This window comes from Diadema setosum, chromosome 5, assembly GCF_964275005.1.
Source record: "Diadema setosum chromosome 5, eeDiaSeto1, whole genome shotgun sequence".
NCBI lineage: Eukaryota > Metazoa > Echinodermata > Echinoidea > Diadematoida > Diadematidae > Diadema > Diadema setosum.
This window is the reverse complement of record NC_092689.1, coordinates 38,070,932-38,098,608: the sequence shown is the minus strand read 5'-3', so window position 1 is coordinate 38,098,608 and position 27,677 is coordinate 38,070,932. Positions and strand designations below refer to the sequence as shown.

The window sequence follows — 27,677 nt, the reverse complement described above, 5'->3', positions numbered from 1 at the left end:
CATTGACACTTTTCTCTGCTCAGTGTGACAAACGTAGCTAGGCCCTATTATAAAACAATCATCTAACTCAATGCAATGAAAATACAGGTAATAAAGTTTTAGATTATGCACTTATCGAATAATTATGATAAAACTACATTGTATATTACGCCAACTTTACGATATACATTATTATAATTAGTATCTGTTTTGAGATGCTTGATCCAGTTTATAGTGTGCTTCGTGCATTCGTATGTTTGTTTTCATAATTACAGTATATCAAACATTCAAAGTAACATTTCTTATATTGAAATTACTGTCCACATACATTAAATCTATCTAGCGATATATGTCCCTATATAGCCTTCATGCCATTTTACGCAGATTATTTTCTCTCTGAAATATTATTTCCATTTCATCAAGTAGTTTCGTATGTGTAAAATGAAGGAAATTCAAATCAATTGCAAATGAATCAAAGTCAAATGAAAAGCTTAACCTATAATGGTGTGCAAAAACAAATGGATAGAAACAATATTTTTAGTCATTCAACTCGTATGAATGTGCTATTAAAAAAAAAACAAAAACAAAAACAAAAAAACCCACCCACAAGTGGGGTTACTATAATTTTCGGTATTGTGCACATATTTTGTAATGGTAAAAAATCGTGCAAAGTTTGCTCATGAATATAGAAATAGATCTCAAACAAGGTAAAAAGTTTGCGCATGAGTATAGACACATCTCGGACAAGACATAGTTAATTCAGTTCTTATTTAATTCGATATAATATGGATTTAAGGCATTCTTTGTTAATCAAAACCATGCCCATGGAAATGTGCAACCTTTCTCGTTTACGTCTTCATGAATGTATTCCTCAGATAAGCTAGGCTCATTCAACTAAAGTTGGACCATTTTAGATTTGATATCCTTAGTATGAAACCCCTCGTAACTGCGCAGTAGAGGGAGAAAGACCCAGTTCCAAGATTTGCGTTCAATTTCTTCAAAGAATCTATATGCATTATTTCTTGAATTCGTTAATATTGACACGCATTATTTCTGTTACTGAGGAAAGTGGGATTTACGTTTGTATACTATTTTACTGTGGAAAGAACGAAATAGATTTGAACTTGAAGTTGAACTTGAATCTACGATTTTTTACCCAGGTGTTCGTGCAAACCTTTAACGAAATAGTGACATCATGTCGCGTGAGTCATATCAAAAGGTGAAACTTAAGACTTACGAATCAAAGTCAAGGGAACTGCGTACCTGACACCAATCAGGAGGCTGAGAAACGGAGAATGTGGTTGAGCAGCACAGGCTTGAACGTTGCCACTTGTCACAAGACAGGTTACGCGAAAAGAACATTCAAATAAAAGATCTCCAATTTGGGAATGCGAAATCCGCTTCTCCTCTTAACCATTTCGACAGAAAGGTCTTATGAACACCTTGCATGTGGTATCATTCTTTCATCTCTTTCATTCTTGTTTTAGTCAGAAAATTGACGATGCTCAGTGTGCAGTTTTCTTCTATCTAATTTAATGTAATCATATTGGTTTAGCGTAGGATAAGCAAGTATCAACTCAATTGTTGATTCATATGTGACAAATGAAATCATTCAGTGAGATGAAATGATATGAACGTGAAGTGATAAATGTGAACATGCACGTCTAGTCCTCTGGATGTATTCATCCTTTTTTGCTACACTTGCATTTCCTGTTCCCATCATGCACTGAGGTCGAAAGCACAGAGACAGAGAGAGAGAAAAAAAAAGGTGGTGGAGGGCAAAATGGAGTGACAGAACAACGAACTTATCCACCACGCTTTTATTTAGTCCCGAAACATTTAGATCCAGGATTGCTGAGTACTACTCTTTAAGCCTTGCAGTCGTCCACATTGACTCGATGCTCTAACTTACATAATGCATCGTATTTGCAAATTACTGGAAGCAAAACGGAGCAAGATGCAAGTAAGGATTAAAAAGGTTAACTTTCGGCAATATTATTATTGCAGTATATTTGTAGGGACCGTTTGTAAGTACAGATTCAGGGGGTTAGGTAGCATGCAGTTTCTGACATAATTGAATTCAAAATCGATATTGCGGAACTTGCAGAAAACAATAACATGTATCTGCTAATTTGACGTTCTTGAATATCTTTCGTTCAGGTACTTATAAGATTTGATTTATCACACTATAAAAGTACAGTCGACAAGAAGATAAAGATAAAATGAATGTGCCGTCATGTTTATCCGAACGCATGACGGACGTGACCAACCGTGGAGTTGTAACCTCTTGAATGACAGGCTTTAAAGAGCTCATGCCTCCAAAACATATTTTCACCTTCTGAGAAATAAGACTATTGTTATATTCTGCTTTAACGCACATTACCATGTATGTTATCAATATGTTTGTCACGCTAGAGTACATAAAGGAAAATAAATCAATTAGCGTTTGAAGCGAGAGCATGTTCAGGTTTAGCATAGGTTTAGTATAAGTTTAGCTAGTACCTCGGCATTTCTGCTTTGTTCTTCAGGCATGTATATATCGCTTTGATATCTTTTGTTTGGTTGCTGATGGTATTGGCGGCTTTGCAATCAGGCGTGACACATCCAGAGCAAGGAGGAATTAGTCGAAGGCGGAGCCACTTGTTGCCGCACCTGTCTCACAGTCATCACATGATTACAGGTGCCAGACACATCACATCACTTGGCGACCGTGCGCCAGAGGTGTGCTCTGTATGTGCGTGTTTACGTGTGCTATGATCGTGTTTGCCGAGATACGTATGTGTTCAAAAGTGTATTCTAATGTGTATGTTGTGTGGAAAAAAAAAAACAACCAAAACCATAAAAAAAATAGATGTGTTGGCCATATCGATATTGTTGTCGACTAATCGACGGCTTCAATAAGTTTACTTTTCTTAGGGATTAAAAACAAATAAGCACATGATGTGTCTTCTTGCTTGATATTTCTGATTTCATTCTTCAGATATGTAATGAAGTCATGATTTTTTTTCTTCTTATCAGTTCCCAGTGTAATCCATAAGTCTATGACCAAGGTTACATTGCAATTACCACACCGTGCACAACAGGATAAACTTTAATCATTCCTGGGAAATACAACTTTGTCAAAATACTTTTCGTCCAAGTTTTATTACTTATACAAGAAAAGAAATATAGAATTGGATAAATTTGTTGATTAAGTACTAACCTTTCTGCCGATGTCAACGAACGAGGGATACAAGAATCCTTTCAACATGATTATGCATTGCATGAGACACTGATTCACGTTGGATCATGACGCTAATCCCATGATTAAATCCAAAGTCATTAATCTGACGAGCACGACACATGTATTTCGCAAATCCACGGACGTTATTCTCTCTTCTTCTTTCTCATCTCTCATTTGCGACAAATCACTACCTTACCAGCGCGTGAAAGCCATATTCAAATGTGGTACTTTTCTGCTCAGAGCATGTTGATCTCTGATAAATCGTCCTTGAAGAATCATCTTTAATCACCTGAGACTGAAACATTTACTGTTCGTGATTTTAGTAGTCAGCGCTTTGACTTGTAAGATTTATTTGGAAAAAAAAAATCATCCCTATTCGTTCATTAATTTTATAGAGGAAGGATGAAGTAGAATTGGCATGCAGTATTACATTAGGTTCATCATCAGGGGAATCCCATCACGTCATAAGTTGAATAATTGACAAAATATGCGGCACATGATTTTTTTTACCTTTTTAACATGAGTAAGGAGTGATCGCCAGCCAGATATCACGACTGGATAGCCAAGCCTACGCAGGAGTGTAAGTCACGCGTAGAGTGGTGGTTTAGCGGTTTGTAACACTCGGCTCTTCCGAATAGTACGTCTTAGGTCATATGGGTTCATAATATTCTTATTCATGTACTCTGTTCACTCGCTATTCATTACTCAGTTCAATTACATTTTTTTTTCTTTTATACCTTTTAACGCATGAATTTTTCCAACTCATAATTTGTCATTCTTTACAGCTGTAATCTTTTGTCAGTGTAAGAATTCACCTTAAACTAGCTTATTGGCATCTATACGCCACGCAAGCAATATACTTCTTTGAAGCTTCCACATATTTCACATGTACTAATTGTCTTACTTGCTGTTTCCGAGAATTCACACATTCAATTATTTCTTATTATGTTAATGGTTTGAAATGTGGAATAGGGATCAATAAAATCAAACAGTAACAAACAAAACAATGTGTATAAAGAAAAAAGGAAGAACTGTTGTAAACGGATCGATATTGTAATCACTGAATTTTATCTTATACTTGTCTTGACATTATTCGTATCCTCAATTACATCGAGTCAAATGCATTTGTTTTTAAATCACTATATTGAATAAAGTTTGGAGTTTCTGCGCGCGGTACATAATTACTATGACTAGCGAATGTGTTATATAATCTTTGCAAAGTTTTTGAATTATGTAAGTGGTTGTTTCTTCATATCTTAATATTTTTGGAACTTTATCGAAAGTTCCTGGTAACCTTTAGACCAGTGCTTAAATCTGCTCTCAAGCAATTGGATTCAAAACGCAAGAGAAAGAGAGAGAGAGAGAGAGAGAGGTGGATTGAGGAAAAAAATGTCATGGTGTCAAGAAAGAGACATTAAAGGGATGGAAAGAGACATTAAAGCGATGGTATAGTTTTGGGTGAGATGGAAATTCAGATTTTACTTTTTTTGCGAGGTAATTAAAAGCTACTTATGTGAAATATTAAAGAGCATACAATTCTAAAGTAAACTGAAAGTTTATTTGATGATTTTTTTTTAGTAATTATCAAAAAAGTAGTCCTAATAAAAGGTGGGACTTTGATGGAAATCAGGTTTGAAGTGGCTGAGACATCCAAAAACAAAGTTTACTTTATTTTGCTTTGTTTTTGGCTATCTCAGCCATTTCACGACCGATTTTCATCAAATAAACTGTAAATTTCTCTTAGAATTGTATGCTCTTTAATGATTCTCATAAATGATTTCTAATTATCTTGCAATAAGTTTAAATCTGAATCCCCATCTCAACCAAAACTACACAATTCCTCTCACGTAATTCTCATAATCAGGCATTCAAATAGAAACAAATTGAAAGTAGACCTACTTAGATGTATTATTAGATTAGTTTCATGTCAAAATTCCGCATGAATGGTGCCATAGTGAAATGGTTTGAGATAGCCGGGAAGGACTCGTCACGGAACATCGTACGAAAATGTACTTTCCATTTAAACTGCAAAATTATTTCAACAACAAACAAATCTATGGCTTCCCTTTGATATACAATTACAACAATGCTGACATTTCTTTGAAAAATTTTATACATCTTTCTTCGTGATCCGCTGAGATCATTTTGAGATCTTTTTGTTTATAGAAAAATATATATATCATTTCAAGCGCAAATACTCAAAATATCTGCAACATGTATCTTTAAGTTCGTACTAAATTTGTGCGTTTGCAATGCAAATGATGGAAAAGCAAAAACGAAGAAGAATATTTCGCTGTTCACACGCGCAATCCATGATACACTCTGTTATGGAGAAAACACATGTATAGGGAAACCAACCTTGGGACCACATTCGATAAAATACCGAAAATGACAAAAATGAATTAATGTTGTCATCATTTTTTGCTACTTTTATTTCAGTTTTCGTTTCCAGGAGAAGCTCCACATGATACTAAACTAACTATTTCTGCAAGATACCATTATCCAATAAACCGGAAAATATGACCTTCATAATTTTGTTTTACAGAGAAACAAACCGTTTGCAAAACATGAACGGAGGGAATCAATGATTAGCTGATTAGTGCATCAGGACTCAAACTATCAAACGACTATTTCCTCACCATTCATTACAATTATTATTTAGCGTCAATCAAAGAAGCATAGGTTATAGTATGTCGACGGAGATATAAATTTACTTTCCAGCTATACGAAACTTTGACCTGCGATGTAAACGCCGAATCCAATTTTGATAGGAATCCATTGCAGATGTGAACTTGTAAACGGCCAGAGAAGGAAAAAAGAAGAAGAAAGAAATCGTGTCCAATCGGTCAACAAGTAGTGCGACACAAACTTAACTCATGATTCAGTGTGGATGAGCCCCTCTCGATAAATTGGGCCGAAAGGTTTGACAGGTACAATCTCTGTTAGATAAATTTGGAGCTTGTCTTCACTGTCGGATGTTCTCCTTACTTTTATTGATATCAACGCAGGTGCTGTGGTCACGTGGTAAGCATGAGTCTGTTAATCACGGCTTGAGGTTTTCGGCTAATCAAGACTCCCCACGTTTTTTCGGTAATAGTCCGAATTGTTGCCCTTTAGCGAATGAATAAGACGTGATAAGTCTTCTAGAGTCACACCAGTGGTGAAACGAAACTCTGTGAGCACACAATGTACCCCTTCGGAGAGACGAATTGGCAATTCACAATGTATGGGGTGGATATGGATTCGTTGGACACTGAGGTATTTCAGATTTCTCTGATTGTTGTCTACAAGCAATTAGTCACACTGTTTCGTTTGCTCATCATTCCCAAATCTCTAGATATGTCTGGTAAGATATCCCTCATTGCAATTTTATTGGAAACGTGGTGATGGCGATCATTCTTAAAGAAGTCCAGGATGAGGATGGCGACCAGGCTCCCGGTGATGACGAGTACGGTGATGATTACGTCGATGACAATGTTGCTGAAGATGATGGTGATTCTATGTATGATGTCGTTGGTGATCATTTTGATACTATCACATGTCTTTACCACATACATCTGACCAGTACCGTGATCTCCCCTCCCCCTCCCCTCTCCACTTCATCCAGCCCCACCCCTTTCAGGAAACGATGCCGCACCACATCGACAACCCTCCCTTCAGCCGCAAAGATGCCATCTGGTCCGGCTGGCTCATCAGTCGCATCCCCAGCCTCATCCCGTTCCGTCCGTGGAAACAGTACTGGTTCGTGCTCGCCGACGGCCGCATTCACTACTTCAAGCACGCCGGATCCGTGCCCCTCCACGGCTGTCGCATGATATCGCGAACAAGCAACGACCCCGAGGAGCCGCTTGGATTCGTACTGGAGATCAACCCTCGTAAGTGTTGTCATATCCTCAAAAATATTCGATTTCCACTCGGAAGCAATAAACCTTCCTCACAGTGTCCAAAATTACGCCTTAACTGACAACTGTATAATCGACGTCATATCTGAGAGATGAATATAGTAATCATACTAAATGAATTTTCCTTCCGTTATATTTATCAAAAATGAAATACATTCACTAGTTTCCTTTGAACTCAAAGGATTATGGTGTATGTGATATATTAGTGCGCTTTTCCATTGGCCTGAACGAACAAGTTTACCAATCTCGTTCATGTCTGTTATGATATCAAATGGATGTGTGATGTCACAAGTTGAGAAGTAGAAAGACATTCATTCCATATCAGTCTACCAACTTTTTTTCAGTGTTCCTAGTATTTTACTTCTCAACCATTAATATGTCCGCGTGCTGTTATTAGAAGTGTCATAACGCTTCAGCCAATAACATTTTAAAATAACAATGTGTGATTACATTGTATCGACGATTAAAAACAACAACAACAACACGTACTTACATTGTAATGCAAAGACCGCTGAACCTTTGTGGGGGGGGGGGGGTTAGGGTCAATGCACAATTTATTGTTGTTGTTTTTTTTAAATTCTTGAATGAAGCAACAGTGTTTGTGTGTGTGGCGGGGGGGGGGGGGGGGGGTGGTAGCTGCAGCCCCCAGCCCCCGGCTTCGCGGCCCGTGTAGTATAGGGAGTAAACCTGCCAGTCTTTAACCATTTTATGGTTAATTGTTGTACATGACAGTGGTCAGCCCTGCGTTAAATTTCATTGTTCTCTGGCTACCTATGTATCTTTACTACTTGTATTTCTTGCTGGAGGTTGCTTAGGCTAATTCTTAAATGGTACTTTTTTCATGTCCTGTAAACATGAAAACAAAAAGGTGCTAAAAGTTCGCGTCTTCCAATGTTTCCAAACAGTTGCGGTTTTCCTTCTTAGCTCATGCTTACAGTGCTAGTTCCTCGAGCTCCGTGTTTTCATTGCAAGGAGGATACCGTCGACATTGTGCTATATTTAGACACGACTGGGAAGCGTGACAGGATATGGGTTGATTGGGGGACACGACGAAGAGGGAATCCTTCCGACATCTTAATTTCGCAGCGGGCGAAACAGTGAAGGGCGAGTCAGTCGTTGGCAATCTCGCGTCGTATCGCATTCGGAACTAATGATTGTCGGGTCGCAGGCAATGAAAAACAAAACTCCGTAAGACTGACGTTTATCAAAAGTTCAATTCCACTTAATGTCTAAATTGACTCTTAAGAAATAGAGTGAAATCAAACAGATAAAGTCGTAAAAGTTTCATCGGAAATCAGAAGTGAGATGGAAGGGTTACGTAATCATTAAAGAAGTAGGAACCTTTTGAAATTCACATACTTTCGTCCCCCCCCCCCCAAAAAAAAAATGATATCAGTTGGAATTATTATACGTGAAGACATGATGTCGGTTTACAAATCTCCTATTCGCTTGTACACAAATCTTCATTGAATTTCCTGTTTTGACATAAATTCAATAGGACGAAATTACATTCCTCGGATCGAATTGCTTTACAATTATGACGATTATGTAGCTCTGACGCCATAAGTGGAGAGAGGTTATAGTTACTGAATTATTGAGAAAAAAAAAAAGTTTGGTGACAATTTCTATTATGTGCATATTAGTAGGACATTGATTATTAGACAAAAAGACAATAATAGAACGCTCATTTTGCTTGATTTTACCTGTTTATTTTAAAGTCAACTTGGACAAACTGGCTTTTCACTTTGAGAGGCAATATAAAGCTTTCTTAAGCTCTCCTATTATAGAGAAGTATCTAAACGGCACTAAGCAACCATACATTAAAGAGATGGTATAGTATTGGTTGAGATGAGGATTAAACTTTTAACTTTTTGCCAGATACTAAGAAACCACCTATGACATGTTACGCAGCATACACTTCTGAGAGGAATTAAAAGTTTATTCGATGACGATCTGTTTTGAAGTGGCTGAGATATCCCCCAAACAAAGCAAAACAAAGCGATAAGGTGGGTCGGACCTTTTACTAGCATCCCCTTATTTTTTATATCTCAGCCAATTTTCATCCCTCTTAAAATTACATGCTTTTTCGTGTTTCATAAGAGGTTTCACATTGTGTTACAAAAATTAGAAACCCCAAGCCCCATCTCAGCCAAGGCTACACAGTGTCACTTTCTTTAAGGTTCGTGATGACCTGAGGCATGCTTGAGGTATAGTACCCACCAAATCTGAATGCAAAATAAAAGGGAGACCGCCAGGATGGACGTTTTGTCCTACCTGCGGAGATACTGATCTGTAACAAATGTCATATTCTTACAAACAAGAACAGCCATCTCTGTTTGCATTTACTGCATATTTTGAAACGCTCTTTTGCTGAAGGTGGTTTGAAAAACGTTTTGCCCCATTTACGCCACTACTTTACTCATTAAGCAGCACCTGTCTATTTAAAACGCAATGCGAGCACACGCCTATGCGTGTATCGAACATCTCCGACATCGGGCAGTGTAGACCAAGAAATACCAACATGCCGTGGAAGATTATTTCCGATCTACACCTGATGTAAAACGACTAATCCCTCAGCCGCATGCAGCCTATACCAATCTATGATCGACATGAAATCAAGAGATATAACTGAATGTTGTGCGGTAGTAATTAAGCGTATTTTGCAAGTCTTTCCGATATCCAAATGAATTTCGTGGTATATGTGGTACATTTGCATCAAAGTGTCATGTGTTAAGAAACCGTTTGCCCACTAAAATCGACAGGCAGATATTCAAATTTTCCTCGAGCTTATTTTTTTTTTCAACTCACTCGGAGATTTTCTACTCGAATTAAGATACGAATTGAAGTCTACCACAGAGACCATGAACTGCCTCCTAAATGTCTTCCCACGAGTCTCCAATTGAAGCTTGTATAGGGTGCCTTTTCTCCTATCAACAGCAGTTCTCCTTAATAAGGCCTACCACGTACAACGAGTCACTGATATAGAAATATATTGATACCCCTCCCTTCATACATCACAGGATGATGACTCTTGTACTTGGTATAACAGAGCACCGAGACCAATATACGATACCAACGAGAGTGTCCTCTGAGATCCAGCGACCTATGTTGCATTTTAGGAAAGGTATAGTCGTCTTAAACTAGTGTGAGAAATAAAAACGATACTTGCTGATCTGATAGGAAGGCCTACGTTTTCCTAATCATCAATGCCGAAATTGATATTTCGTTTTGTCTTTTTTAAAAATAAATTAAATGTAAAATAGTATGTCTGCTCAAAGCTCATGGTATATTAATATTATAACGATGAAAGACGATATAGTAACAATGTTATCAACCTACTAACATGTTGATGTTGAATTTATTGATATTCAATAAATAGGCAACATTGGTATAAAAACGTAGACCAACTTCATTCACATATTTTGCTTTTACGCAGTCGTCCAGTCTGCTGATATACCTTCTGGCTCTGGGCTCTAATTTCAGCGGAAGACATGTGACGTGTCAAAACTTGACCACAGACTTCAATGCCTTGAGCTGGACTTGTTGACTCGTTCACACAAACATCATGACTTTGCAATCTGATGCTATCACTGGGTACGTTCGTGTATTAAAGGGGCGCAGGTCCGCTATACGAAACTCTTTATACTGGAACGGAATAGTGGCTGTTGAACTGCCTTGTAATGCCGACTGTTGGATGACTGTTCAAGTATTACTCGTGCATCCAATACGCTGCCTCTTTTATCTTGATGGGCTGCGACTTTTCCTACAGAAAAGGGAAGGGTGTGTATTGACTGTAGTAACGTATGGTTGATGTGTCATTCTGGAGGGGGCCTAGATTCTACGATACTTTTTTTTTTTTTTTTTTTTGGTTTCCTTCCTCATTATATACGTACTGTGAATCCTGTAGTGTTCTGACCTGATCTGCTTTTGATTGCGGAAGGGGAACGGGTGGCGGTTTCGTTCATTTATCATTTCGGAGTGATTATTTTTTTTTTGTGGAAAATTTCTAACATATGATTCATAATTTGTAGCAGGGAAATGGAGGGCAATTACATGAAGGTTGACGACGGGTAAAGTGAAGCTACAGGAGGAGGGGGAAAGAAAATTATCAGTCGCAACAGGAACAGTCTGTCGCAGATGTTGGAGCAGGGATAAGGATGGTGGCACTGAGAGGGGGAGAGAGAGGGTGTTATTAATCTCGAGTTTTGAAAGATTAAAGCAGGATGAAGGACGTACAGATGAACAAACGAACTTACAAATACATGGACATTCAGAAAGGATTCGAAGAGAAGTATAAATAGACGAGAATAAGAACGAGGAGAAAAGGGATGAAAAGAGGTGTATATATAATAAATTGGTTTATATCCAAAATCGAAAGCAAAATACAATTGACTTTTCTCTTGTTTGACAAGGCTATGTACGCTTACATCGGCTTATTCCTGACCTGATGAATATTCAGAAAGCGAAAACGAAGAGTATACTGAAGAAAATAAAAAGAATCAGACAAAATAAGAGATAACAATAGATTATGCTGACAATAAAAATAAGAGGTAGCACAAAGAAAAGAAGAAGAAGAGGAGGAAGAAGAAGAAGAAGAAGGGGAGGCTGCAGTCGAGATCAAGGGAGATGGAGTGAACAGCTAATATAGGTTACAGAATTCTAGTGTATTCTTGCATGATATTATGTTCGCTTCGACTCAGTCCCTGAATTGTCAATGTTTCAGCAGGGAGTTAACATGGTCATCTCAGCAGTGTTCAAGTCCATTTTTCATCGCGGTGTAACCGTCTCCTCCCCAAAGCATGGCCCCGCCTTCCCCGTATCTTATCTGAATATCCGTTCCGCGAGATCGGCTTACTCCACAAGGGACTTCCGAGCCATCATGAAGCAGGTCTCAGGTTCGGGACGGCGAACTTCACAAGACATCCTGTCCACACAGAAAAGCCCGAGCAGCCTCGCTTGCGATGATTGAGAGGTGGTGTGGAGACAAAATGAATAAGTTCCCCTCGCTTTTGTCATCGGCCATATACATTATGATTTCCTAAATCTGCCAAATTGCCCGAATAAGCCTCTGTCGTCTGCGAGCCTTCTTGAAAACGAAACACCGACTGCGATAAATTTCGGTGTCTGCGGAGGGTAATGGCATATCGTCAACAACCCCTTTCACACATTTTGAGAATTTATACGTGAGTCAAGAATATCATAATGACTTCTATTCTTCTAACAGCATGTCGTCAACATCAATTGTCTGGGTTTTTTTTAATTCGATTTTCTTCTCATGCTAATACATTGAATTTGCTGAACAGAAGACTTCATTATATTTGTTTGATGATAATCAGCATCTTCGTAGATAGATTTTCGCGTCACTTTTGTAATAAAAAGATTAGGCAAATGAAAATACTTTCGTAAAGGGATATGAAAAATAAACATCCTAAATCGGAGTAATAGCCAAATATTGCGGCCGCAATTAAAGAGGAACTGTAATCCGATTGAGAAGCATTTGTGGTTTTTGACAATCCGTATGATCTTGGGGTGACTTGTAATCCACGTGGGTCTACACTGACTAAGAGGTACGGTTAGCGCCAAAACAACAGTTCGCAAGGTACCTGCCTGAAGGGATATAACATAATGTTGATGTTGTTGTTACAAGCACACTTTGTGATGTAATCTGAAACTTCTTATGAGTTCGACTGTGCAAGTGTGTTTATGAACATGTATTTTGTGTGTATAGTTGTGCGCATTTCTCTTTACTTTATAAAATGTGTAACGTGTGTTCGGGTCTCATCGTTGCGACATTTGACCTCGTATTTTCAACCTCAAACTGAAGTGCAGAGATTTGTAACCTCTGTCTTAGCGGTTGTAGACCTTTAAGACTTCCCCTTGGCAAATCGACTGCAAAGCTGCCTTCAGACTAACTTAGTCCTGCTCGGCGCCAGTGTGGCGCCCGCTTCTGTCCGCGTCGCTTACTCGACGGATCAACACTAGTTCGGAATCGCAAGCCCATGACTAAAATGTGATTTCTCATATCACCCCCAAAATTTAATGTTAGGCAAACAAGAATTACGGAGAATGATCGAGGTCTTACGCGGCTTTTAAGCTTGGCGAGGCTCCAGGGTACTCCAGGTTCAACTGTAGCCGGAGAAATACACATTACCACAAGCTCGTTCTGTTATGAACGCGACTTGGAGAGTATGTAACCAGGGTATAATGAACAGAGAAATTCTCGTAGACATTTCAATACCATTAAAAATCAGTTACAAAAGTAGCAGCTTTATGATAACACACTCACACTCACACTCACAGAGAGTAACATGGCGCGAACAGATTGGAAAGAGTTTTATCAGAATCGAACAGTGAATGTGAAAGTTATGGAATTGTAAAAGTTGATTTAGTTTTGGATATGTGATATATATTTTTGTTTATCGAGTAGTGACATCGGCCAGAACTACAATTAGGCAAATCAACCATGGAGATGTTGTCATCAATAAATAGTCATAAATTTTCCATCGGTTTGTGCATCAAAACATTGTAAGAATAGTGTTTTTGGTCGGTAATTTAGCAGCTACAACTCTTTAAAACTATAAGCGTTGTCATCATTGATGATACTATTACGATCCCTGAGAAGTCTAATGTCTATCAGTACAATCTGCTGTAACAATCATCTCGCAGTCGTTCAGGAGTGTGAGCACGTATGTATGGGTGTACGAATGTGTGCGTGTGTGTGTGAGATGGAGAAAAACAAAAAGAGAGTTTCTTGGTCACTTTTCTTTTTTCTCAACTCACTTTATCGCCAAGAATCATGCGATGTCATCCATGCTATTTGAGTCGAAATTTGGAGGGCAAGAGTTCATCCGGGCATTTATTGTCCTACACCCAGTCGGTCGTGCTCACAAGGATGATACGTCAAAATGTTCAAACCTTACCATCATCATCATCGTTATCGTCATTATCATCACCATCATCATCATTATTCTCGTTATCATTCCCGTCATAGTTACATTCCTACGCGCAACCCAATATTCATTTTTACGGCACCATTCAAACAAACAAAAAAGTATGAAACACTCACCCCGACAATTTAAAAACAAAGAATTAGATGCAGTTAGTAAACGCTGAGCAAATTGATGAGATAACATCAGATAAGATAAGACGAAGCCGCAAAACAAAAGGAACCAAAAGTGAAAGTAAACCAATAGAGAAGTACGAAACTAAACGGAGGTCATCAGTAGACAGTGTCTATACCCACATGCGATATTCCCGATCACTGCCATTATAAAGCCTACTTAGATGAAGGAGTTCAAGACCACTCTTAATTCGTGATAAGTCGATCTTACGATCTCGTGAATGACAGGACGTGACTTCTGAAAGTCCAAAGCTGTGTTATTTATCTTCTGTATATTAGTTCCTTTGTCGTATTCTTTTTCTTCCTTTTTTTTTTCTCTCAGGACGGGGTTTGGGGATGGAGAGAGGAAATTGTTCATGTCGGCTAAGAACATCCGATGTTTATTCATAATAATTCAGAATAGGCATCACATATGATGAACTGTGTAACCATCCTTCAACACCCAAAACGAAATCTTTCCATAAATTGTTTATCGCAACATCCATCCCCGTTCTAAATAGATTGCATTGATTTGGGTTGAGAAGATGATTATACGCTTTAATGCAAAGCAGGTGTATGGGAGGCCTCGTTTTTCCGATATGGACCAGATCGACTTGATCTAATCGTGACTTTGCAACGTCACCGTTGCTGGATCTATTGTAAGCTAAAAGTGACGGCTTAAACTTCCTCGGGTAACAACAGCTCTTCCTTCTGTTCTCTCTCCCAAAATATGCAGGCAGACAACTCCACCAGGAATGTTTTCCCCTCCGTTTTATGCCTCGTCACGATATGTGTCCATCCAATGAGGCCACATTTCTTGCCCGGCGATTCACTCTCGACTCCAAGATAGAAATGCAGCGACACTTAAAACTGTGCACGGCAGCGTGTGCGATAATTGATCGGAAGTTTTCCGTAATCAACGTTCCCAAGGGTTTCGTTTATCAATTATAAGTTCGTTGGCCGGGGCTGGGCTGCTCATATTTTCTGTTGACGTCACTAGTTCTCATGTCGCTGAATCGAGAGATAAGATGTCAGCTCTAGCTGTGCTGCCGACCACTTAACAAAAACTGTGCAACTTAACCTGTAAAGTATCTTCTAGTCACTGAAATTTCCTGGAAACTTGCGAAATGTGTTCATTGCGAAAGAAGCACTTCCACCTTGCCGCCAGGGTGATCTTATTTAAGTCTTAATGTGTTGGTCTGAACATGTACATGCTGGTGTTACCTTGTTTGACACGTAGCATCATTCCTGATGATGAATCATTAATGATTAAGATGACGAAAATCGAGCATGAATTGGTGTTACTGCAATATCAGCATTGACAAAGCAGATGACACGAGGAGTGACAAAGTAATACCAGTCTACCGAGTGCCAGAGTGACATGCCTGAATACCCGTACGACAACTCATACGTCCCAGATGACTAGATGCCTTACACCAACTGTATTTCAGACAGCAAAGTGTACCTGTTACTGTACACACTTACCCTAACTTTGTCCAATGATCACAACCCAACTTATGATAGTCAACAATTCATTCATATTCATCTCGAGGATTGTATGACATCTACGATAGGTTACGGATAGAGCATTTCTTTCTAATCATCTGCTAAGATAGGAGGTGCTCTTGAATGTTTTTCTTTAAGATGACTTACAGTATTATGGAAGCTGAATTCCAGTCTTAGTCTGTGGCACATGTAATATCAATATTGTGATTACACATCTTAAGTAGATGGCGACTCATTTAAGCTCTTCCGATATTGTAACTGGCTTTGCGCTTCTAATCTCTATCTTTTCATGTGTAACTGACTCTTACCAGGGTTGCCAACGTGATTAGAGAAAGATGATGACGCACTTGGGAAAAATTTGTATGATATGAGCCCAAAGTATAGAAAAATGTAACATCGTACCTTCGACAAGCATCAATACGAGATTTTGAAATTCTTGAAGACGAAATGTTAAATTTTCAAGAGAACCCAAACAAAGCCTGATAATGACCTGACCTCATAGATTTCCTTTTTTTATGGACGATTTGTCATTTTTCCTTAGAAGATATCCCGATTAATATAAAACAGAAATCCATCCATGTCGAATAATCCCTCTTTGTGACCACAAGTGATAGGAAATCCCTTTCAGACATAGAATATCATGTGTCTTGTCGAGCATATACGCGACAGAGACAATTACGCATGATGAGTAACAGGCAATTAATTTCACAATCGGCTGGTTGTACGAGCACTTATACTGAATCTCTAGCCCACTCTCTTAAGGAGCGAATTAATGTCATGTGTTACCCTCCTCCCCTCCCCCAGACATAGAACTGGCAATTTAGTTCATGTCCTACATGTGATTTCTGATCACATTTAATATCCTTGAAACAGCCATTATACTCGAAAACCTCGTGTCTATCTGTTTCAGATGTCTTGTGCACAATTCTTCTCCTTTTCGTGTACGAGTTTGAGTTTTATTCCTCTTCCTCCATCACTTTCCACCCCCTCCCCTTCCTCCCTCTCCCGTTTCTTCTTTGAAAAAGGGGACATGTTACTCATCGAGAGCTGTAGGGAGACAATAGGAAGTAGGCAATGAAGGACAAAACTTATCAAGGTCACTTCGGCGGGAAGCTATAATATAATGTAATTCTTCCGTGGTAAAAGCGTACAACTATACGTTCACGTTTTGTCGGATCTTTTTCCTAAACTTTTCCTTGTCTCTAAGTCATTGTTTCCATTTAGCGAGACCTGTCAGATACGGACCAGATTATGATATCAAATCGGTTTTTACACCGTGTCTTTAATCAATTGGCAAGTGTCTAACAAGTCGGTTTTGGCAGTTGCCACAGTTTTGTTTGTATCTGATGTTATAACCAACTTTAAAGGTACAAGTAATGTGTCAAAACTGTGGATCTGGAAGTAGAAGTGTATTGCACTTTACGATATCGTGAGGACAGTCATACACTTTCAGTTTTACCGCCGGCATACTCGTTCCAAACTGTCGTTATGATGTCAAGGTGTCGTTGCATTGCTCGTACAATTGTACATATTGCAAAATAAAAGTTGAGTCGTCTGAAATCACATCTTGAAGGCTGACGTGGCCAGCTTATTTCAAAACTGTAGTTAGTAATGTTTGCTAAATCTTTTTGTCATGTCCCTTTTTATCTTATTTTGTATTTGTCAGGATAAATATTATTCACAGGTTCCCATGAGTGTTGGTGAGTGTTGATGGAGTTACAGCTGATGATTTGTCATCAAATATTTATCATACTTTCTCTCTTCAGTCTTCTTTCTCTTTTTAAGCTTGTTTCTCCCTTGCCTCTGTGACACTTCTAACTTTTCTCCTCGAGGGTCTGAATTGAGTCGATTCCAAACCAAAATACCCACAATGCCGTCAAATATTCCTTACATTAGCCTACATGTGTCGCAGATCTCGACTGAGATGGTAGAATCATTCCCGAGTTGGACGGCTGACAAGAATGAGCTGCAGGTAGAGCGCAGCTCTGTAATAGCATGCCAGCATGACAGAATTAAAGAGATCGAGAGATCGAGGGGGAAAAAAAAGCCGATGGCTTTCGATTAAACCCAATAATCCTGGTGCTAATTAGCAGGTTATGGGCGTTGTCATATTAGACGTTGCGTATACATGACTTTGTCAACTAATGAATTTCAGATGACGAAAAATCGCGGCAATGATCAAGCATATTACAGTATATGACATTATAGGGTGTCTTTCTCATATTTGCAAGCACTATTTCATTTCAGCCAAAGTCGCTTTGTGCGAGCTAACTGATTTCATCATATAATGAAGTAATTTACGATGTGTTATGTGTTCTGCTGTTGTATGTTTGAGAATGAAACACACTGTCGAGACTAAATAGGTATTCCGGTCTCACTCATGAAAGTGACTGTCTTCAGAGTGGTGGATCTCTTTTGAGAAATCCTTCACATATTTCCGGGTTGTTGTTTGTTTGTTTTTTGTCTGTGAGTGTTTGCACGTTTGTTTGTTTTTAATTTCTCCAAAATTCCTGACCATGGCAATATTAGAGTATCTCACGATTAACTCTGATTTGGAATAACTTGAAAGGCTTTAGGGAGAAACACACTGTTAAACTGAAGAAAGCCACTTAACAAATATTAAAGCCACGGTATGGATCTTGTATTAGATGTCAGCCACGTAGTCACTGACAATAGACCGCATTTCCCCTACTAATCCTGGTACTTTGATTCATCAACGAACAGTTCCTGAATTGCAAAAGCAATGACGATGATAATGATAACGACTTCTAACACGCCCTATCCTTTTAGATCAATAAAGGAACATTACATAGTGCATCCTAGAATCAAGGTAAAGGTTGACATGATTATATATTCTTTTCTTCTTTCTTGTTATCATCCAGGTAAAAACCCCGATCAGCCAGATGTCCTCGGCAAGTCCTTCTTGTTATGTTCTCCAAAACAAGCAGAACTCGATGTGTGGGAACGAGAAATCAGGAAACTCAGAGGCGGTAAGAAAAACAAGTCTATATACAATCATTCTCTTCGGGTTTTTGCTGATCCTGATGGGCTTTGTGATGATGACGAAGATTATCATAATGACCGATTGAAATTCATGACATTTAGCGACGAAAACGGCGATGATGACGTCGATAACATAATGGCAGCAGACGTAAACTTAGAATCTTCGTATATCCAGATTGTAACCGAATATAAGAGCAACAGTGAGGCGATCATTAGATATGTGTCGACAATGGGACCAATCAATGGAACTTCCACTGACAAAATTGACACTTACCTTTTCTCAAGCCGGTGAAGCGTTTTCAGTCTTGTTTCGGACAGTGCTGGCAGTAAGGGCTCTTGGGGTTCATTTCATGTTTGGCAAGGTGTCTTGTTGTTTCTTTTTAAATGTTTAATTGTCATGTAGGAAGTGGAAAATACGATACATGCACGTCTTTCTTGTTCAGTCTACACTACGGAAACTCCTTTGCTCGTAGCAGCATGAAGCTTTTTGGTAGCAGTCATCGTGTTCGTAGCTGTCGGTATATAAGTCAAAGCTTGTCTGTCGGCGTGCGGTCATGAGTTACAGGCAGAGAGTTCCAAAGTGCCCAATTTGAGGATGACATGGTAGTGGTGAGATAGAATCGTGATGCTGATATTAGGGCCAAGGCTAAATGAGAGGGTCCTATACTCGTTCTATTTCCATTGAAATACTGTTTGTGAACGTGATGCAAAGCGGATGTTTAAGATTATGGTCTATGCACCCTTCTGGAAAATCATTACAACGGGCAAATATCGCCACGTTTGACATCTTTGTCATGGGACGAAGACATGATAGTTAGGCAACAAGGTCACTCATTTCCAGTGATAACGGAAGCAAACAACCATGCTTTTCACAATACTATTGGACGATGTGACGATATGTGCAACATATCTTCAGACGTTTTTCGTCCATATATCCTTTTCACTTATTGTTTTATTTTTGTCTTTGTGAAATAAAGTACCGGTTATCATCAGTCAAGTTTGTGGTTATCACATGGTCTGCGGAACCGGAATGGGGGGGGGGGGGGGGGCTACGCTTGCCAATCAGTCCCACTCTCTCCCCCCCCCCCAAAAAAAAAAAAAAAAAAGTGGTTTCACTTCATTTGTTGAAAGAAGCAATGCCATGTTTTGTTGCGATTTATCGGACCAAGTCATCCTGGCATAGAAAGCTAACAGATAGTTGAAAATGCTGCACACCGTGCTCTTCGGTCCCTGGTTTTGTGTTCAAAATACAATAATCAACGACAATCTTTAGCTGACGTGTTTCGGAATCGAGGAAGTGACAAATGGGAACAATGTGGTTTTAGGATTATGAAAATATTAATGTGTCTTCGGAGAAAAATGTACAATTCTGGGATTCATGCAATCAAGAACATGTTTCACGTAGTCACGCTTTCTTCCGAGAGAAACTAAAGGATCTCACACTAATTTATACCACGTAAATATCTCCACAAATATTTTTCTTTAAAGTAGGAATAGCATATCAAAATTGCTACCGAGAGAAACTAAAGAATCCCATACTGAAAGTTATACCACACAAATACACAAATACCTTCTTTTCTTAAAGTAAGAATAGAAAATGCGATAACTGAAAATTCACTGGAAAACTGCATTGAAAAGATCTGACCTAGAATTTTCGATTATCAAAGTAGGACAATTAGGGAATCACCCACTAATGAGGATATTAGGGATTCTGTTCTTTTTTTTTTCTGAAGTCTGTTGTTTTAGTAAGTGTAACGCAAATGTCTAAATGGGGAAATAATTGCAGGTGCAAACTCTGAGTTGAGTTGTACATTGAGCGCAGTTTCGTGCAGGAAGTGAAGTTGTCCTCAGTTCGTGGTTAACCGCACGGCGATCACACACCATCCTCATTACGGAGCCGTGGGACCAGATAACTCTGTACAGCTGTTGATTGCGACGCTTGGAGCATCCTCGTTGCTAAATTGGGGCTGACCTGATCTATATTTAGGACACTGGCAATCAAAACAATGCCTAAATATAGCCCTGGTTAATGTATTGTATACTCGAGTGAGTTGCAGAAACAACATCAACTGAGAAGGAAGTGTGAACCTTGAATGGGTTCGTGTCCCAATGAGTTTGCTTGAAGTGCCCGGAAGATGACATCGACGAAGGAAGAGCATCCAAAAACCATCACGAGTGTTCTCAAAAGACACCTACTTTTGTCTGGTAAACATGCCAAAACGGCCAATTTACGACCGAAGCGTTAAAAATTCAACAAGTTCCGTCGTTCCGCGCGTACCCGCCAATTCGGTCCTCTAAAGATACAGCGTTAGGGAAGTCCGTCGTATAGTTCGGTTCTCGTGTAAAGGAGAGGATAATCGAGAGCCTAATATCACGTCATCTTACTTTGTGGACATCCTGTTGCCGACAGTTAGTACACCTGCACGTCACGCACGATCACATCAAATCCTGAAACACTTGCGCGCTCTGTAACGCCACTCAGCTTATAGAAAACTGAATTATGCAAACTTTAGGTAGTGACGATAGCCCAGTTGGACTCTACTGAGGACGTGTGGTACTGAATTCTGCTTCCAATTCCTCATGCATCACATGTCCATCTATGTCGACTGAATGAATCCTCAATGCAGCGAAATGAATACAAGAGAAAAAGATATCCCCCTGGTTGAGAAACCTGAGCACTCTTTTCACTACAAGAATTTAATTATCATGGTTTACAATGACTGCAGCTGCCAATGAATAAACTGCCCACATTCTGTTTGGTTGATTTCATTTATCATATCCTTCAATGACAGCTTCAAAAAAAGTTGTAACAGCTGTGCATGAGTTTTTTTTTCTCGAAACGGAGCGAAACGTACGCGTGAACATGGAAATAATTAATTAAACAAAAAAAAATGGTGTGTTTGTTTGTGTGTGTGTGTGTGTGTGTGTGTGAGTGTGGGTAGATTATGAACTGTCGTTTGCCATATCTTTGAGATAATGATATGAGTTGTAACGACGTTATTTTATCTCGTGTAAACCTTACATCCGTTTCTTGTTACTTTGTTGAAAAATCTCACATTCATTAACATTCATGTTCAAAGGATTTTGTCGACTAAAAGGTCGTTGTTGTTGATCTTTTTTCGTCACCCCAGGAGTATTCGGCCAGAGTCTCGAAGACACGATCGTCAACGAGAGCGAGGAATGTACTCGGGAGATTCCAGTGGTGGTGGAACGGTGCGTGTCGTACCTCCGAGAAAACGGCCTATACGAAGAAGGGATCTTTAGGTGAGTTGAACAGTGACGCCAATTCCGGACGGTGCTCCTGATGGAAACTATGTGACGCCTTACCATTGAAACTCGCATTCTTGAAGAAGTCGAAGGTGTCTATTTGTATGTGCGTATGTCTGTCCTACGTGTGTGTGTGTGTGTTGGAGTGTTCTCAGTAGGACGTTGCGAACTTCCCCCCCCCCCACCTGCATACTTCTTCTGATATCTGATTTAAAACGCAGGCATGCAATAAGACAGTGCACTCGTGCTTGATGTAATGGATTCGATAAGATTTTTAAAAGCGTATCGCAATGTGATATGACGTCACAGAATGCGAAATTGACGAAGGAATATTGTCAAGTTTAGATGTATCTTAGCTGATTATAAACTTCATTGTACCCCAACAGTTCATAAGCCTGATATGAGCACGACGTATAAGTGAATATAATGCACAGAAAAGAAAGTAGGCCTACCCTGTTTTCATGAAATGCATTATAAGGAACGGGGTCATAGGCTTGAGATTTGTTGATGCGCAAAAGCTAACCACAAACTCGATAAAAAACCCTCTAGTTTCTCTTCATCTTCTAAACACTTATTTGCGTTATTCCTATTTCTCGTTGAGTGGATACTTTAATGGTTATAAAGCACCACAAGACACCAAGCACAAAGATCCCCGGCGAGTTAACATCTTGATGTTCCACTTAAAGCAGACGGTATGATGGCTATCACTACATGGGCGTGAGTCACCAAGACTAGACCCGCTGTTTCGGGAGACAGGGCATCCTATGGGTCTATTTTTACCCTCCGAGCGGTGCGCTTACAAGAAAGGGCGTGCAACGAGTCCCTTTGCACTTCCATTTCACTTTGCATCAGCTATCTTGTTATAACAAACAGGCCGCTGGGAGGAATCGGTACTGACCTTTACGCTCAGCTGTTCAGAATTCTTGAAACTGTCACAATTTGTGGAGCTGAAACTCGCTTACAGATTCCCTTTCAAGATAGATTATCGATCGAAGTCGAAAGAGTAGTTCGTTCGCATGGCATGAGCCACTTGCTATTTGGAGATTGTCATGCCACTTTTTGTAGATACACATGTATCTTTATGCCTTTGAAAATCTTCAGAGTCCTGACAAAAAGAAGAGAAAGAAAACAAAAAGAAAAACGAGATTGACTTCATCTTGTCTTTTCCTTTCGTGTAAAGATTTATAGATTACTGTTGACATGATGTCGACTGAAAGACATGCCAATTTACCTTTCATCAAACTTCCTATTGATTTCGCCCCCTACAACTACTTGCTATGACTCATTCACCGAAACAAAAATTGCACTTTGCATACATAAACTCGTCGTGCCTGAAAATCGCCCCCACACCTCAGAAGAATATTCATCGTAATCTATAAGCTTTCGCTCTGTGAAGCTTTTACTTTTTGAAGTTGCGTCCCTGGGAATTCTCCAGGAACATTATTTCATACTTAAAGAGAAAATAGCCCATCCCTACGGAAAAGTCGACAAACGTTCATCCGCTCGTTTTTAAATGCCTTTCTGTCGTGTTCTACGTCTGCATCCCTTGCCCAAGGCATCTCCGGGTCGCCAGGAGGTTGAGTCACCAGTTACCTTGGCAACACATGCTTGTAATAATTCCATTTGTTGCGTATCTGAAACCATATCTGGGGGAGACGCAAGGGATAGCTGCTGGCACAAACCTTATGACAATAATCTGTTGTTGTTTTTTTATGTGGGACTTTCCCATACAGGTCTTGGTTGAAACGAATCGTTTTAGTTACTTCAGGTAGATAGGATGGATGCGTAATTGAAAGAGTGAGTGAAGAGATTGATAAACAGCTTATAAAATGGATCAACGGTAAACGATGTGATGACTAAACAAACGACAGAAAAGTTTGCTACACAGATAGACAACCTCAATTGATGAATCTTTTCATGATTATTCAGGATGATGTAAAGTGAGTTGATAGTCTCCTCGTCTCAAACTGACAAAATCAAAAGTTACACGAATTCACATAAATAATATAAATTATATAGTTTTAAATTATAGATTTGTCCATATCAGAACGCACATCTAAATGGGTTATCAATTTCCATTCTCCTGAAAAATACCCAATATCTAAATTTTCTCATGAACCGCATGAACTACCCTGAAATCCAATCGTACCAGCTTCTTCATCTGCAACAGAAACAAACATAAACTAAGGATTTCCCCTTTCTCTTTCTATGCTGTCTGATAGGCTGAATGGTCGTAGCAGTATGGTGCAGCAACTCCAAGACATCTTTGACAACGGAGAAGTCCCTGATTTCGACAGCTATGGCGCAAGTTCACACACCGTCGCGTCGCTGCTTAAACGTTACTTCCAGTACCTCCCGGAGCCAATCATCCCCTGGAGACACTGTCGATACTTCATCCCTGCCATGCAGCGGCTTCAGCAGTGCGAAGATGAAGGACGACGACAGTTGGTCATCCAACTCGCTCTCCTACCCAAGGTCAACTACAACCTCCTGAAGTTCCTCTGCCGCTTTCTTCATGAGGTGCACAAGTTTGAGGCCCACAATAAGATGGGATTGGGTAACCTCGCCAACATCTTCGCGCCTCACATCCTGCGTCCGCAGCACGCAGAGGGGTCGTTTCTGCTGGGCAGCACGGCCCTCAGCCTCCAGCTCGTACACTACCTGATCCGGAACCAGGACAAGGTGTTTCCGCCCATTAGCACGATTCAGATGCATTGTGCCCTCACGGCTAAAGACTTCATCGCGCACGAGAAACTAGCCAAGGAGTGTGCAAAGAGGGCGTCCCTCCAGGAGAGCAAGTACCTCAACCACACACCAATGGGCACCCCAGAGGAGGAGCCTAGGATGGCAAAGAGGGCGCTCCGACCTCGAGAAGTTACCCAGGAGGAAGAGGAATGTGGAGAGATGTTCAACTATGTAAATGGTGAAGTAACAGACGGGGACATTGAAAATGGCATCAATGACTGTTCCGTGCACAGCATTTATGAAAATCTAGAAATCCCGACGAATTCCACGCAACATTCAGTTTCCTTGATAGAGTCGCTCAAATCCAGGATATCGGAAGTACCCAGCAAACCAAGGACACAAACTGAACACAAGGCGAAGCGCTATGGTGTATCATACCGTGATCCATCATCTATAATGTCACCCGCCTTCAACGGACCAAAATCGTCGTCGTACTCAAACGGGACTTCGCAGGCAAGCCATCCAAAAGACGAGGCTGTTGGTCGCGGTAAGAAACCCAAAGTACTCAAGGGTGATGTGCACAGTCAGTTGCCGCATGGAACCACCTACCAAAACATCGAACTCGGTGTCTCCTCGATGCCTAACGGGAAGGAATCACGGCACACAAACGGCGAAGTGCTTTCCAAACCTTTACCAGAGATGCCGCCAAAGTATGGCGAACATATTCACAACAGCACGCCGAAAATGGTGGGAGACTACTCGAACGAGACTTTTACCACGCCGTATGGGGTAAAAATGGCACCGTTGATCAACGGAGAAGGTCCAGGTCACATGCAAAGTATGCGGAACAGATTAAGACAGAAGGATGACGAGTTGAGCAAGCTGCAGAAGTCCATGGAGCGGTTGAAAAAGGAGTACGAGTCTATGAAATTGAAGTTGAACGTTGAGGTGGGTTCCGTTGATTTTATTGTTTAATCTTGATGAGTATGTAGAGAAATCTAAGGTAGATGTAAAGTAAGGATTTTCGTTTGTCACATGTACCCGGTGTGCATGAAACGCATATTTCACGAACTGCCTTACACACATGTACACGCGTGTGCGATAGTATACGTACAGTGCCGTGTGTATTTGTGTTGTGAGTGATCATATATTCGTGAGGACAGAAAAAAAGGGAACATTGCGCTGGTTTAACAATCTACTTGCTCATTCCATCCTACATTAGGGCAGACACTGTACCAGACACTGTAAATTACTTGAGGACAATGTTTTTGTGCGTATTTTGTTGAATCAAACAAAGTTTTTTGACTTCCCATAATTATCACTGATTAAGGAACAATGCCGCGCCTTTGGACTACATCCCTTTAAAATTTCATTGTGTTGACATTGGCCTGAAGAAAAAAGTCAGACTCTCTGTCAACTCTAGAAGAACTAAAATTATCTAATTTCCGAGTGCCAAAAAAAAAAAAAAAAAAAAATCCTTTATTTCACAGGTGGGCTTGACTTGCCATGTCGTAGAAATTGATGTGCATGTAGTCAAGTTGATAAGACGTCATTACGTTGCGTATCAAAATATGCAGTCTTCTCACTTTGTTTGCACTGATCAAATTCACACATTGAAGGAGCAAACAGAAATGCTTGAAGCAAACTCCCAATCCTCTATCTATCGTCCTTGATCTGTCTGGTGTTCGATAATCCCTTCGAGGAAGTGATATCACCTTGACAAGTTTGGAATTGAGAGGGTCTCCCGTCATAACGAAACGTCGCAGACTACTGCCGGCGCTCAGACCGCTGCCTGTACACTAAAATTAACGAATTCACCCTTAAAAATAGGCCGTATGAATTAATGACATGATTAACACTCCCGTAGGCGAGAGTAGCGGAACAGCTGAGGGGAAGTAATGCGGTCTCTTCTCGGAATATTAAGTTTATTTTAAAATTGTGTGTCAAACCGCCACGAAAACTGGTTCCACATATATCACTTTCCAATATTACCCTCATTGATTAATGCGCCTCTTGAACAGAATGAAAACATCAATGAATAATTAGAAAATATATAGGAAGAACCATCGATAGAAATTCATAGCCTTAAAGAGCACTTTGAGAAAACAAGTCATGTGATCAGATTTAAAGGGCTTTTCGTAAATGAATTAGCCTACCACTTTTGTTAAACACTGTATATTTCACTTATCATCCTCTTTTGCAAAATATATGATTACGCAGAAGTGCAATTTATAGTTCTTGTTGTTAGGAGATTGCAAGTTAAGCTCTATGTAAATACATTCATGTCCCTCCTCCGTACATCTACGAAAAGAAGTTTCTCAATCATGCATGGAAAATGAGTGGTACGTCATATCTTTTATCAATATGTATATCAGTATACTCGAACACCAATGACCAGGATACTGCAGAAGTATCAGTTCCAATACATAACCGATAATCGAGGACTAAAGGGTGGTTATTTTCAGAACAGTTTTAGATTGCATATCGACGGTATGCTCTTGAACATGTAGGGTGCGCCCTTTGTGTGCAGCTGCCTGTTAGTGTTCAAGGTTGAAGAACTCTAACACTGATGGAAAAATGAAATCAAACAAGAAAACACAACCTCAACATTCATATTTTGTAGAAAACATTGGAGTAGACAGGTTACACCTTGACGCCTTCAACCTCCCCAACAAAGTCGGCGTGACTGGGAATCACCGTCCCGCTCAATATCCGGCGCTTGGCTCTGAAGCTAATCCCCAGTGTTTACATCAAGTCATGACATGTGCCCTCTATTAAGAGATAATGATCCATCATGTTCCCCAGCCCATTCAGGACAAGAAAGAGTCTCGATAAATTATACCGCTTTTGTGCAACGTGCTATTAATACTCAAGTGTTCAGCGAACATCACCTTTAGACTACCTTCAACTCTCCGGTACCTTCGTCGATGCAAGCGCAAATACCTCTACAGACACGGAGGCAATTACAGGTCATAATGTTCAAGGGACATTGTCAGGATAAGGGAACTGTTTT

The 27,677-nt window shown here is 39.9% G+C and overlaps 1 protein-coding gene across 2 annotated transcripts in view; it reads left to right on the top strand.

Moving 5' to 3' along the window:
- Positions 1–27,677, top strand: part of LOC140229353 (uncharacterized) — a 33,022-nt gene that overhangs the window by 3,324 nt on the left and 2,021 nt on the right. Inside the window, exons 2-5 of one of the 2 annotated variants that reach the window (XM_072309638.1) lie at positions 6,810–7,077; positions 18,592–18,699; positions 21,844–21,976; positions 24,202–25,612. In XM_072309638.1, the coding sequence (XP_072165739.1) occupies positions 6,810–7,077; positions 18,592–18,699; positions 21,844–21,976; positions 24,202–25,612 (1,920 nt within the window). The remainder of the gene's footprint in view (positions 1–6,809; positions 7,078–18,591; positions 18,700–21,843; positions 21,977–24,201; positions 25,613–27,677) is intronic. The other variant, XM_072309639.1, reaches the window with a different exon arrangement.